Source organism: Schistocerca serialis, chromosome 12 (genome assembly GCF_023864345.2).
Source record: "Schistocerca serialis cubense isolate TAMUIC-IGC-003099 chromosome 12, iqSchSeri2.2, whole genome shotgun sequence".
Classification (NCBI taxonomy): Eukaryota; Metazoa; Arthropoda; class Insecta; order Orthoptera; family Acrididae; genus Schistocerca; species Schistocerca serialis.
The window spans coordinates 27,168,373-27,182,893 of record NC_064649.1 but is presented as its reverse complement, the minus strand read 5'-3'; the positions used below and the strand labels follow the sequence as shown (position 1 = coordinate 27,182,893).

Below are 14,521 nucleotides of genomic sequence, written 5' to 3'. Positions count from 1 at the left end.
CGCGTACTTCGCGTTACTATGGTAACGATGCGCAGATATCAGAGATATTACTGTGAAATCATGTGTCGAAATGTGGGCGAATGGAAGATCTTCAGGTGCAAGATCATTTATGTTATTTAATTTTGTGTTAGTAAATGTTCATTACTTTAGCACATAAACACGGTGGAAAATAAGACGTCATGCCATCTACTTACGACGTTTGGACATATAATTAAAGAAATCTCGTTCAGCGTGTGGAACGGAGGCAGTCGTCTTGATCCCATGAGAGTTAAATTATGATTCTGATTGAATCCTAGAAAAATAGTGAAGAAAATAATGTCATGGCACGCTAAATGTTGTGTGTAGAAGAAAATACTACGGGCTCTTTCTGCGTTTAGCAGTTGTGCATTTTGCGTTTAAGGTTATGTGGGATTTGAGCTTTGAAGACGGAACATCTAGTTAAGTGATATGATTTTTCGCAGCATTATGCTGCGTTCAGTTTCTATGTCTAGTTGGCGCGGATTGCTAAGAGCAACTGCTCTGCCTTTGACGAGGCTTTCTAGTTCCTCGGCAACGGCAGCAACGGGCCCCGTTGCAGTCCCTTGCGAAGCCGAAGACACATCAGATAAGGTACGTTCCGTAAGACCGTAAAACATTTATTAGCTATCCAGAAATCAATCTCTCTTGTGTAATATTAATATAATAATATCAGTCCATGTTCACCAGTACCTGTGCTGTATGTAGCAACCAGAACACCATTAGCTGTGTGTGTTAGTTTTATTTAATTGCAACCGGTTTCGGTGATGGGATCCACTATCTTCAGGCCGTTCTGAGATACACCTCTTGTTAAAGTTGATTGCCGCCGTCACAAGATAAAGCTGATGAAGGTAACAGTAGCAATCTACTTCAATAAGATATGCATCCCAGAAGGGGCTTGAAGATGGTGGATTGCACCACTGAAACTTGATGCTAATACACTTAGTTGATGGTGGTGTTGTTGCTATGCTGAATGAAACAAGTGTTGTCCCATTTCTTATTACAAAATGGATGTACATAAATACCAATTCTAGTACACAGTTTTTCTACACATGTACATCATCAGATAACATCCCGTCTGTGAACACCATTCTTAAGTCTCTAGTGCCTTGTGTACCCTTTTTGAACATGTTCGTGTAAAAATCCTGCAGACATTTAGCTGTAATTCCTTTTAAACCAATATATTCCTCTTCTGTGCCTATTTCCCATATCTATTGGGATCAATTCTCCTAGTCTTGTTACACTATTCTGAATTCACCATACATAAATGTTTTTACAGTTGTGTAATTTATTTCTGCAGTTAGTGTTTTATGTTTGCAACTATTACATTCAGGATAGTCTAATAACAGGTATATTAGGGGATTCTGTGTAGTCTGGACATGTTATCAATACACCTAGTTTTGTACATTGTCCCAAGAATATTTTATGATGTACTGTACACCAGAGATTCTGAATGTAGAGTGTAGGTCTGTTTCTCTGTAGCGATTGGGCCTACTCATCAACTGCTCCCTTCCTGTTCATGCCATTTATATGCTCAAATAATTTACATGGTTAACTAGGTTATTTTCAAAACAAAACGAAAATCTGAGATTGCAATTAATAATATCTGCCAAGTTAAAATGTTCATATTTTTCCATCCAAACTCTGAAATTTCCTTTGTGTCTGTATTTACTCTATTCAGGATAACATGTTACGGTCTGCCTGCCAAAAACATTCTCAACCCAAACAAATTCTTTAGCTAGCTCATTTCATTAATTGTCTTTTGTAGATGTTAGTGCCATTCATTACTCAACTGAGAAACTTGCAGAATACAAACAACATTGTGCATTTAGTGAAGTGGCTATGGTAATCCTCTGTTAGGACATTATGTGTGAAGTTCATGAGAGAAGTGTCACAGAACAAGAGGTAGTTATCACATTACACGTAATGTTCCAATCACAGGTCTAATGAACCACATGAGTCATTGGTATATTGTATGATATGTGACATCATTTGTTATGTAGTGGTTTACACTGTTTGCATTTGTATGTTTCAGTTGTGGATATCATCATGTGTGTTGTTCACAATATGTCATTTAGTCCTTGTGGTTCAGATCATGTTATTTTCCAAACTCTGTACATACAGGTCTAGTGGAGACAGTGAGTGTATCGATATTTGTGATACTTCAAGAGGAACATTCGATAAATGTTAATGGCTGCTGTGATGTCACATTTTGCTATATGTATTTTCACAGTTTGGTTGCTAATTGGTGAAGCCAACGTATGTGAAAGCTAAAAAAATCCTGTTTTTGGTGGCAGACTGATCTGTAGCTTAGCCCATTTGAAAAATCGCACTTATTAATGTTATAGTTACAGTGTTCTTTACGAGGTTCATTGCGTGTTTCCTACGTTACTGCTCAAGGCTGATGGGTAGCATCAAACATTTCTCTTTATCTTTCTATCTGCTTGGACCATTGACCATTTGCATTTTTGTTTTAAATGGAGGTTGTGGTGAAAGATGTGTTGCGTATCCGAAAGTCTGGATTAGGTTTGGAAGGTGGTTTTTTACTTGTGAGTTGGCAAAGGCAACTAATGTGATAGGAGAATCGGAAATACGGAAGCGACCTATCCCGCCCGTCTGCTTTGACCCATGACGTCACAAATATGGCGGAAACGGCCATAAGCCACGATTCCAATATGGCACATATAAAGTCGTTATGTACACATTATGAGGACAAAAATACATGGAAAAACAAGCACACACACGTTCCACAAAAAGCCTAATGACACTAACAGGACAAGTGCGGGAAATAGGGGGTTTTTGGGTGGGGACAAACTAAATATAAACAAATTTAGACACCCATCCCCATACAAAACCACGCAAAAGACAAAAAAAAACTGACATCACAAAGCTCCCCAAATACCACTAAACACAATATCATCTGGAATCGGACACTTCCCTTGATCTATATAGCTCTACAGCAGCTCCTGATCCCAAAAATTGGGACCGAACACTTCCTTTGACCTATATAGCTCAACAGCAGCTCCCGATCCCATCTCCCAATACAAATACCACCACACATTGGGATCGAACACTTCCCATGACCTATATAGCTCTACAGCAGCTCCCGATCCCATAAACTGGGATCGAACACTTCCCTTGACCTATATGGCACTACAGCAGCTCCCCATAAATTGGGATCGAACACCCCTTGACCTATATAGCTCAACAGCAGCTCCCGATCCCATTTCCCAATGCAAATACACTGGGATCGAACACTTCCCTCGACCTATACAGCTCAACAGCAACTTCCGATCCCATCTCCCAATTTAAATACCAACATGCACCGTCACACATTGGGATCGAACACTTCCCTTGATCTATATAGCTTAACAGCAGCTCCCACACATTGGGATCGAACACTTCCCTTGACCTATATAGCTCAACAGCAGCTCCCGATCCCATAAGTTGGGATTGAACACTTCCCTTGACCTATGTAACTCAAAAACATCTCCCAATACCAATACCAACCTTCACAGCCACACATTTCAATGAAACACTTCCCTAGACCCCAACACATACACCGAAAACAAAACCAGAAAAACTTACCACAAAAAAGTTCCAGCGCCACAAACTAGGTTGGCCACCACAATCACACACAGTCATACACACACACACACACACACACACACACACACACACACACACAAACCAACCAACGAAAAAATACTCAACCAAAAGAAAGACCCGACCCACTCACACCTCAACTCCCCCCCCCCCCCCCCCCCAACCAACCCAACCTCCCCCCTCACCGCAAAATAAAAAACCCACAAACAAAACCCAAATGCAACATAAAAATAATCCCAATCACACACTACAACTCAACAAAAACTTCAACAAAATAGATCCTCCACAACTGAAACACAAACCAGCACACTCCCCCCCCCCCCCCTCGCCCCCCTCACAAACACTCTAACACGAAATAAACCACCCACCCCACCCTGAGCCGCAGCCACCCATCCACCTACCCAGACCACCCTAACCAACCACTTTCGGCCTATACATTTTACTGACAGCCCTTAAGACAACCTGAAAAACACAATAGCCCTCAGGGACACTCTTCCGCCAACAGTACTCATCTAAATGAGACTGAATGTTGGAAGGACGCCTCTTCCCCCTCCCAAGAACTGACTTAACAGCCCCCCACATCCCCTCTATTGTATTGGTGCAAGCCCCCGTCTCATAATTTTTGAACTCTAAGCTATGGTTAACTACTAAATGATGGAATCCCCTCTCACCCAACCCCCTATACGAAGAAAATGCATCTGAAACTACTGTGGACCCCGGTTCTATGTACTCCTCAATTAACCCCACTAATTCGGCCTTAGACCTCCCTTCCACAACCCTAAAAACACATCCAGATCACCCACCCCCCGGAACAACAGTCCTCCACACCTAGGGACCAACCACAGACTTACCCCTCCCATACTTCCTTTTCCCAAATTGCGACTCGTCCACCTCCACAACAACCCCATGCCCCCCCCCACCCCTCGCCGCCAGCTTACCCATGTACTTAATTAACTCGGAACACACTTCACGGCAAAAAGGAAACCAATCAAGCACACTCCTTGCACCAGTCTCATGCGCGCAAAAACTGTGTGGGGATCTATAACAAAAGTAATAAGTCACCAGTACAATCTCGCGCATGCCCAACCTAGACTTCTCGAACCAGGTACCACCCTGTATGGAACACCAAATGTCGTCTTTCCGACAGCGCCACATATAACCATCCCTGCCCCGAGAGGCCAGAACTTTAGCCAAATTCATTTCTTTGCCGCAAACACAGCATTTGACAACCTCCGCAATTAAGCCGAAAAGCTGCAAAAACTTAATGACCTCTAAAGGGGTGTTCCCCATTATAGCCCTTAGACGCGCACTGTTAATTTTGTCTGTCATATCCATTCCTGAACAAAAAACAACAACCGATTAAATTTAATAAAAATACCACACGACGTACAGCGAACAACACTAAATTAACCTTCACACAAAATCGTTAACTCACTGAAACGAATTCCACTTCAAGCACACTCGAACAATACTCGATAATGAGCAACAGCAAACTGAGCCCATTACACCACACAAACGAAAACCCTGAACGTACCACCAGAGGGCACAACAAACCACAACACGACGACATCTACAAACACGCCACACTCACAAACCAAACTCTGCGCCGTCATGACGTCACACACCACAACACCCTTACATCACGGCTCTAAGCCGACGCGTGGGATCGGACACTTCTGCCAACCCGGAGAATCATTGTCTTTTATACATTAAGCACTCTATTACTTCATTTATGTCTCTGACAAATATTGCTATTTTCACACAGTAGTCTGATGTTTTCGAATTTTTAATATTTTTGAAGCGTTTGATACCAGAATATCACTACCCAAATTCCTGTGAGGGTTTTGTTAGTTTGTCAGTTTTTGGTTAGCCAATTTCTCGGGTTATTAGAGATGTCATCCATTGGTCATCTATTTCTGTTTGTATCTCTGCCTTGTTAATGACATCATTGATTTATTGGCACAGTGCTACTTTGTTTACCATCTCGTATTCACTACTTGCTGTCATTTTGTTTTAAAATTTAGTTGTTCAAAATGTAGAATTGCATTCATTGAAGAATCTAGGAGATCACAAATGTTCCTACATACCTCTCTTATGAGACCTCAATAATAGAATTATTGTAAATACTGAAGTTTTGAAGATAGATGAGGCAAAGTTTATTCCATCTTCTGCCCACATTATGACTGTTATTTTCTGGTAGGCGAAAGGGATTATCCTTGTAGGCTGTTTCAAAGTTTGAAACGTAACTCCCGAAAGCTATCCTGGTCTTGTGGTCCAAGTGAACAGAGAAGTACAGGAGAAGGGCATCTTTAAATGTCAGTTATCTATCAGTTCTCAGTTGTTAGTAGTTACATGGTAACATTTTTGAAATCATGTTTCTGGGCCTCTGAATAAATGTGACATGTTTTGCCATAAGCACTTCACCTCAGTTTATTAGCAGTAGCTTCAGTGGCCTGAAAAGTGTACACATTTTCACTTACTGTATACCTCCGAATCTTGGACAACTCCGAATGTAAGATGGTCCCCCATTGTTCAATAAGGAATTACAGAGAAACATGTATACACATACCAGGTTTATTCTGAATACTTACAAATGGTTACCTTATTACAGGGAACTCGAGGAGACAATAAGAGTATTGGTATACAGAAAATAAAATCAGATAAAGACCTCCATTAGTCAGATACAGATGCCACTTAGCCCCTCTCAGTGTAATGGTCCACAGAATCTGCAGTGTCACTGTTGTGGTTGTCTTGCATTTCTTTCCATGCTAGATTATCTTCACACCCATGCATTTGTTACACAGCACTTCTTTAAGACATTCACATTTGATGTACTAGATATTTGTGTGTCCAATCTGTCTGGATCCATTACACAACTTCCTGGTAGGGTTCGGACTTGACTATCATGAAGTAACCAGTTGCTATACAGCTGTGTCAACTGGTCTTTAAATTGCTTATTCACCACGACGTCTAACACTTATAGTTGTGAAGTCGTACCTCCTGGAATGATGACAAGATCTGTGTTTAATTTCAAGATTGCTGTCTTCACTGCTGGTGTCAGATGCCCCATGAAAGCATCAAGGATCAACACCCCACAATTCTTTATAAGAGCACCTGGTCTCCTGTACAGAGGTTGTATGGAGCTAATCTATATCAAACTTATCAGTCATCCATCCTTTTCTGTTGCAACAAAATATACCAAGTGGCAGCTCTTTCTTTTGTCATAGTTTTACGATTGAGGATGACATAAGATTGCATTTTATTTTGTCAGCAAGCACACATATCATCACAGTGATTCGTGATTTCTCATTGCCTGTAGTGTCAACCAATACACTTTTGTCACTTTTCTTTTCAACTGTAGTACAGGATGCAATCACAAAGCAAACAGGTGCCTTGTCAGCATTTTCAGTTCGTGCTGAGAGGTAAGCACGTTCCTTTCTCTGTCTTATAATGTGTCACTAATACACGACAAACTTCTCACACATAGCAACAAGTCCAGTGTGTCGCATCATCCTTATACCCCACCCAAATCTAGCTTTAAATTGGACACTACATTCCTGTGCCAGTTCACATGCTTTGTTTCATATGACATCGTACGAAACGGCTATTCCTTCTTTATGTTTCTCGCACTCAAATGCCACTAGTTCAGTTTCAGTTTTTTCAAAATATCCACACTGTGGGCCACTGAAAGCTTTCCTAGTCAACTTTGCATTTTTCGAATGTACTTTGCCCTTTTGCCATCTTGAAATATGCATCATAGTAGCACCTGCATCCTGTTGAAAATTTCTATGTTGGATCACATTGCTCCATGATATGATCCATTACATGCCTTACTATGCAGTTTAGAAGCGGGATCTCAAAAGTCAAGCAACAACCAATTAAAAAAAATTGCCACAATAAACACATCCTTCTATCATACAGCAATGCTCAAAGCGCATGTGTACATTCGAGGTTAAAGCAGTAGGTGTGGCAGGAAGCAGAGGTACAGCTTAAGTTTGAGGTTCCATACAGTAAAGAAAAGAAAAGTTCTGTATCATATGCCACAAATGTGAGACAACCCTCTTCTTCTGGGCATTAAATTTTGGGCAGAAACTTTGTCTTGGACCAGAGATATACAGTACATGCAGCTCTTAATTTACATATCCCGTTGTTTTTTCTTGGTTTGCTGCAGTTCTGCGCACTACTCTACCCTGTGTGAACCTTTTATATCCGAGTAACTATTGCAACTTCCAGCCATTTGAAGGTACTTACTCTATTTGTCCCCAACATTCCCTATCATTATCATACTGTTTCTCCCTTTATGCCTCAGGGTGTGTCCTATCAACTGATTCTTTCCATTAGTCAAGTTATGCCACAGGTTTCTTTTCTCTCCAATGCTATTCAGTACCTTCTCATTGGTTACATGATCTGTCCATCTAATGCCAAGCATTTATCTGTATCACCACATTTCAAAAGCTTCTATTCTCTTCATGTGTAAATGGATGTTCCATGTTTCACTTCAGTACCAGGCGACAATCCATAAAACTACCTTCATAAAAGACTTCCTAACACTTAAATTTGTATTAGTCATTAACAAATTCTTCTTTTTCAGAAATTATCTTCATGATACAGTCAGTATGCATTTTATATCTTTTCTACTTTGGACCTCATCAGTTATTTTACTGCCCAAAAAGCGGAACTCATTTCCTAATCTAATTCCCTCAGCATCGCCTGATTCTGTTTGACTACATTCCATTCCCTTGTTTTACTTTTTTTAATATTCATCTTATATCCTCCACTCCAGACACTGCTCATTTCATTCACGTGCTCTCCCAAGTCGTCCTCTGTCTCTGACTGAATTACAGTGTCGTCAACAAACCTCAGCATTCTTATTTCTAGTCCCTGAACTTTAATTCCCTTTCCAAATTTCTCCTTGATTTTTTTACTCCTTGCTTAGTGTGCAGACTGAATAACATTGAATATAGGCTACAACATAATCTCACTTCCTTCTCACTGCTTTCGTTTTATGTCCATCAGCTCTTTATAGCTGCACTCTAGTTTCTGCACAAGTCATAAATAACCTTTCACTCCTTTTATTTATCCCTGTTACCTTTAGAATTTCAAAAAAGATAGTCTGCTCAATAACTGTCAAAAAGCTTTCTCTAAATCTGTAAATACTATGGACTTTCTTTAACCTGCCTTGTAAAATAACTCAGAGGGTCAGTGTTTCTTCATTCTGTCAAAACTTTCCTTACTATCTTCTCACAGTATCATATATTCCAATTCATCTTCATATACTGTCCACCTCGATAGCTGAGTGGTCATTGCTACAGAATGCCATGCTAAGGGCAGGGTTGGAGATTTTCTCCACTCAGGAACTGGATATTGTGTTGTCTTCATCATCATCATCATCATCTCATCTCATCGCGTGCTCTATCATCTACACTGTGAGAACAACTGACACTAAATTATTGTTTCTAGAGGGCAACTTGAATTCGCATGCATAATGACCTGAGTCTTCAGTGTTAATTAGCTCCAAAAATGGTGAATCATATGGAATCTTTTTCTTAACAATTATCTCTCAGCCCAACTTACACTGCAACATACTTAGAAACTTATCAGACTGTTTCTGGCCACCCTGTATATTGCTGTCACCTTTCAGCGTCCCCTTCATTGCTTGCCACCTGAGCTCTTGATATTCATACAGTTCCTTTTCTGTTTTCCCTCCCTCCCTCCCCACTCACTCACTCATTCAGCCCATCCTGTTGGTCCATTTTAGGCATTCTGTAAATCTCATTTTTTAGATGAACAAGAATGTGTCAGAGTCAGAACTTTTTATGGCAATGGAAAAACTGAGAGATTGTTGGATCATGTAGCTTTTCACCAGATTTGGCACCCTTTGACTTCTGCAACTACAAATATACTTCACAGTTGACTGCATGGTATGTGACAAAGGGTACTTTGTACCACTATTTGTCATTTTCTGTCCTGTTCCAGTCATGTATTGAGGGGGGAGAAATGACTTTCTGTTTATGCTCTTTCCTCTTTTATCTTATGGCTATGATTCCAATGCAAGATATACAAAAGCCACAGCAAAATTGTCTCAGTCCTTCGAATACCAATCCACTAAATTGGGTAACAGTGTTTCACAAGAACAATGTCACCTTCATTTCAGTGATTGCCATTTAAGATCTCTGAGCATCTATTTCAGACTTTCGTGTAGGCTACACTGAACTGTGATCTTACCAGTTCTTCTTGAGATTAGTTTGTTGTCTGCTATCATACCTGGTTGATAAGTACCCCAAACATTGGAGCAGTACTCTAGAATTTGTCATACTAAAGTCTTGACTGCTTTTTCTATTTGCAGAACTCTGCCCACAAACCAAAGTCCGTTTTTCACCTTCCCTAATACTGATCTTGTGTGTTCATCCCATTTACTATTGCTATTCAGTATTACTTGTAAGTATTTCAATGACGTGACATGCTCCTCCAGATGATTACTGCTAAACTACTAAGAAGAAAAACGAAGTACAGTGTCAAAAGGATGGTTCACCCCCCACCCCCCTCAGTTTCCCATGTTGCCCAGAATGTTTCTCCATGGTCTTATTTTATATAGATGCTTGAAATTTGCTCTGGCTTTAGTGGATCTAAAACTGAAATGAATCCTCAGAGTCTTTGTGGTAGTACGACAAAGTAAAATACTCTCAGCTATAAAGCTGCAACAATTGAGTGTTTAGGGGCTGATGACAGTTACAGCTGATGAAAGAGAGAACTATAACATGAGTGTTATGGGTTAGGTGGAGAGAGGATTAAAAGAGAAATGCTTGTCTTTGTTCCAAGATTCTTTCTCAGGTAAATAGATTTGTAGAGAAGAGGGAAATATTTATTTATTTTCTGTGTCTGATTAAGTAAGTTGTCTTCAGAAAATGGTGGGCCAAACAGCTTTGCTATTAATTTTAAATTCATGCCTAAAACAGTCCCTTAGGCTGTGGCTAAGCTATTTCTCTGCAGTTTTTCCCTTCTTTCCTTCCTTATTCCCTTCCTCCCTTCCAAGAATGGTAGTCCATCAAAATTTTCAGGAGAACTTCAGCTCTCCTCAATATTTCGAAAGCAGAAGAGAGGTAATGGCGGAAGTAAAGCTTCAAGTGTGGGTCGTAAGTCATATGCCATAATAGATAGCTCAGTTGATAAGAGAATCCTCTGTCAAAGTCAAGATTCTGGGCTGAGTCCCAGTTTGGAACATTGTTTTGATTTATCAGAAAGTATCATCTGTAAGCTTGTAGAATTCTCAGGTTTCTGCCCGGGCCTCGTCGTAAGTTCTTCGTGATATTTCGTCAAACAAACTTGTTGCCATCTTCAGGTGGTTCCTGAGGGCTGCATCTCGGCTTGTGTCAGCTTCCCATATTCAGTGGCAGTTACCCCCCATCACTCTGCTCCTGTCAGTATCCATGCAGCTGCCATGGTTGTTAGGGTAATGACACCCGCATGCAAACTGTGGTCTTCAGTGTCCACGTTATTACCATTGGATGCTAATGCGTGTGCGAGAATGCGTTGCTTTTTCTGGACTCGGTGCACGGTTCCATACCTGACTTAGTTGTTGACCGATGTCTCTGTTAATTAGACCATCTTGGACTCTAATTTCAATGATTGTTTTAATCGTGCAATCCCGGAAGGAGGAAGATTGCCGAACTATCTTGGTTTGTCATAATCTTACAGTATGGCTGTGGTCGGCCATGGCAGATTTGGTGGTCTGGCAAAATTCAATGTGATATCTATGTTCACGGCACATTTCTTTTTCTGAGTGTACATTTTGTTCACACCTAGCCAAATAGGCAGTCTTCTTCATTCTGCGAGTGTGTGGTAAAAGAGGCTATTGAAGTTAGGGTCCACGATGATGTAAGTAACAAAGATTGTGGCCTACAACCGAGTCAATTGTGCAGTGCTGCACTGAGTCCAGAAAAAGCAAAGCGTTCCCGTGCCCTGAGGTTTGGGTCTGGCAGTGATAGCATGGACACAGAAGATAGTTTGTTGCTGGGTGAGTTTATTGATGCAGCAAGACATTGGCTCCAACATAGACAGGTAGATTAGATTAATACTTGTTCCATAGATCATGAATACGACACTTCGTAATGATGTTGAACGTGTCAGGTTAATAAAAGATGTCTGTACAAGATATTACATTACACAAAATATTGCACGACACTAATGTTTAAGTTCCCCCCCTCCCCCCCTAATTTATATCTAAAAATTCAGCCAATGAGTAGAAGGAGTTGTCATCTAGAAGTTCTTTTAATTTATTTTTAAATGTTTGTTGGCTATCTGTCAGGCTTTTGGTGCTGTTTGGTTGGTGACCAAAGACTTTTGTGGCAGCATAATTTACCCCTTTCTGTGCCAAAGTCAGATTTAACCCTGCATAGTGAAGATCATCCTTTCTCCTGGCGTTTTAGCTATGCACACTGCTATTACTTTTGAACTGGGTTGGATTATTAACAACAAATTTCATAAGTGAATATATATACTGTGAGGATCCCTAGATCCATAAATAGATATCTGCAGGATGACTGTGGGTGGGCTCCAGCAATTATTCTGATTACACGTTTTTGAGCAATGAATACTTTTCCACTCAATGATGAATTACCCCAGAATATGATGCCATTCGAAAGCAGTGAATGAAAGTAGGCATAGTAAGCTAATTTATCCCCAAAATTTGCTATAACCCTAATAGCATACTTCTGCTCAAAGTCTATATTTATTACTGGAGTTGTGCCATTTACTGTACGGAACTGTGTTGTACTGTGTTTTATCAAAATTTAAAGAGAGTCCGTTTTCTGACAACCACTTAATTCATTTTGTGAAATGGTAGAATGGTACAGGCTCTCCCGGTAAGATGGTATAACACTATCACATTGAATGGAGATTATGTTAAAAATAGGGGTCTGTAGCCAAAAGAATGGAGAGTGATATGGTGTATTGAACTCTTGATTAAAATGAGCCTGCTTTCGGAAAAATATTGTTGCTTTACTTATTGACCACCCCTTCTATTTACGGTTAAAGTATGTGTTCTGTGGACAGTTCTCATTTATGTAATTCAGGTGTAGGGCTTACAGTACAATTTAGATGAGACGGATTGGCACCAACACAGCTGCCACTTTTGTTTTGCAGACGGCAGAGGAGGCGTCGCAAGCAGTCGGTTCGGTGACCGCACCGGGTGGCTCGCAGCCTGCCCTCGGGACTGCCAGGAGGAAGGCTCTGGTTGCAGCCGCCATGGAGCTGAGCTCACCGGGGGCACCGCTGGCAGAGGAGGGTCCTGGTGGCACGGCACCAAAGGAGAAGAAAACAGCTGAGGTGGGTCCTGTGACTCTTCCTCACGGTGTTTCCTCTGTGATATCTGAATACTGCCCAGTTAATGAAAGCCTGTGAACAAAACTTGCGCAAATGAAAATTCAGTCGAGAAAAGTAATAAATGAGACTAAATTGCTGGTTGAAGGGTGAAATGTATAGTACTGACAACACAGTCATATAAAAATAAAAGGGATGCACTGCTAATAGTTCCATCACCACAGAAGGCTATGACTTTCTCAAGTCAAATCCTGAGATGAGATCCCCTCTCCTTAATTCAAAGGGGTAGCAAAAGTTTTGAGATTAGCACGAGGATGCACACTTGGGAAAAAGTAGCACTGACCTTCACAGGTCAGTGTGCTGATAGATGGCATCCTGCATACAATGGAAGCTGTGCAGCTGGTGCTGTTCTGAGCACATTTCTTACCACATCTGTGATTTCAATGCACACGACAAGATAGAACAATGAGCCAATGCGAAACTTTCGTGTGAAACTGTGTAAATCTGCCACGAGGGTGTTCAACATGATGTAGTGAGTGTGCAGTGATGCTACAATTAGTTGTGTGACATATTTTGACTGGCATGTGCACTTCTAGACTGAAGCAATATCACTGGAAGACAATGAGGGGAAAACACCCTGAAATGTTGAAACTGTGCGGCATCTTGTGCACAAGCATCATTGGAGAACAATTCATAGCATTGCTGCCATTGTCAGTGTGTTCTACAGAACAGTGTAGAAATTGCAATGTGTGACTGCAGCTTGTGTGTTGCTGCCAAGTTTGTCCCTAGACTGCCTATCTGTGAGCAACAGAAACACCATCTCGAAATCTGCCGAGGACTCTGTCAGAGAGCTGTGGGTGACCCATCCTCCGAGTGCATGTTCGTTGTCATTTTTGACATTTGCGGCGTTCTTCATCACAAATTTGTCCCCAAGTGCCAGACTGTCAGTAATGAGTTCTGCTGACAGGTTTTAAGGCACCTGAGGGAGAGGGCAATCAGTGAAAGCAAAGATGTATGTGGTGCGAGAAAGACTGGCTGCTCCGTGTTGACAGTGCCTGCTGTCACCAGTCTCTTCAGATGTGAGTTTGTCACCAGTAACAAGATTATTGCACTTTTGCATCCAACATAAGTGCCAGATATGGCTCCTGTGCACTTTGCCATCTTTCTAAATCTGAATGCCCACCTCAAAAAGTTGCCATTTTGCTACAGTTGCAGAAATCCAACCTGAAGGTGCTCAACATACGTCAAAAACGAAACTTCTAGGACACATTTCAGCAGTGGCAGAATTGATGGGAGCACTGTGTAGTTGTGTGTGAGGTGACTGTTTTGAAGGTGATCTTGTGTAAATGTAGATAGACAAATAATGTACCGCCTCGTATCTCCTCCCACTTCATCCATTGTCTCCTCCCTAACCTCCGCAACATCCTTATGACGTTCCCAAATCCTTCTCTCTGCCCGCAGAGTTGGTATCAGTGCAGTTGTCCCCACTGTATAATCTGCCCTGTGCCTCCTCCAGTATCACCCACCACAATCCTACAATATCAGAAGTGGAGCAACATAACTAAACCATGCATCTTACTAA

The 14,521-nt window shown here is 41.1% G+C and overlaps 1 protein-coding gene across 2 annotated transcripts in view; it reads left to right on the top strand.

Annotated features, from left to right (window-relative positions):
• The first annotated feature begins 45 nt into the window (after window positions 1-45).
• Window positions 46-14,521, top strand: part of LOC126428208 (FAST kinase domain-containing protein 4) — an 85,360-nt gene continuing 70,884 nt past the window's right edge. The window contains exons 1-2 of one of the 2 annotated variants that reach the window (XM_050090124.1): window positions 46-609; window positions 12,763-12,945. In XM_050090124.1, coding sequence (XP_049946081.1) covers window positions 448-609; window positions 12,763-12,945 — 345 coding nt within the window. In that variant the 5' untranslated portion in view covers window positions 46-447. The remainder of the gene's footprint in view (window positions 610-12,762; window positions 12,946-14,521) is intronic. The other variant, XM_050090123.1, reaches the window with a different exon arrangement.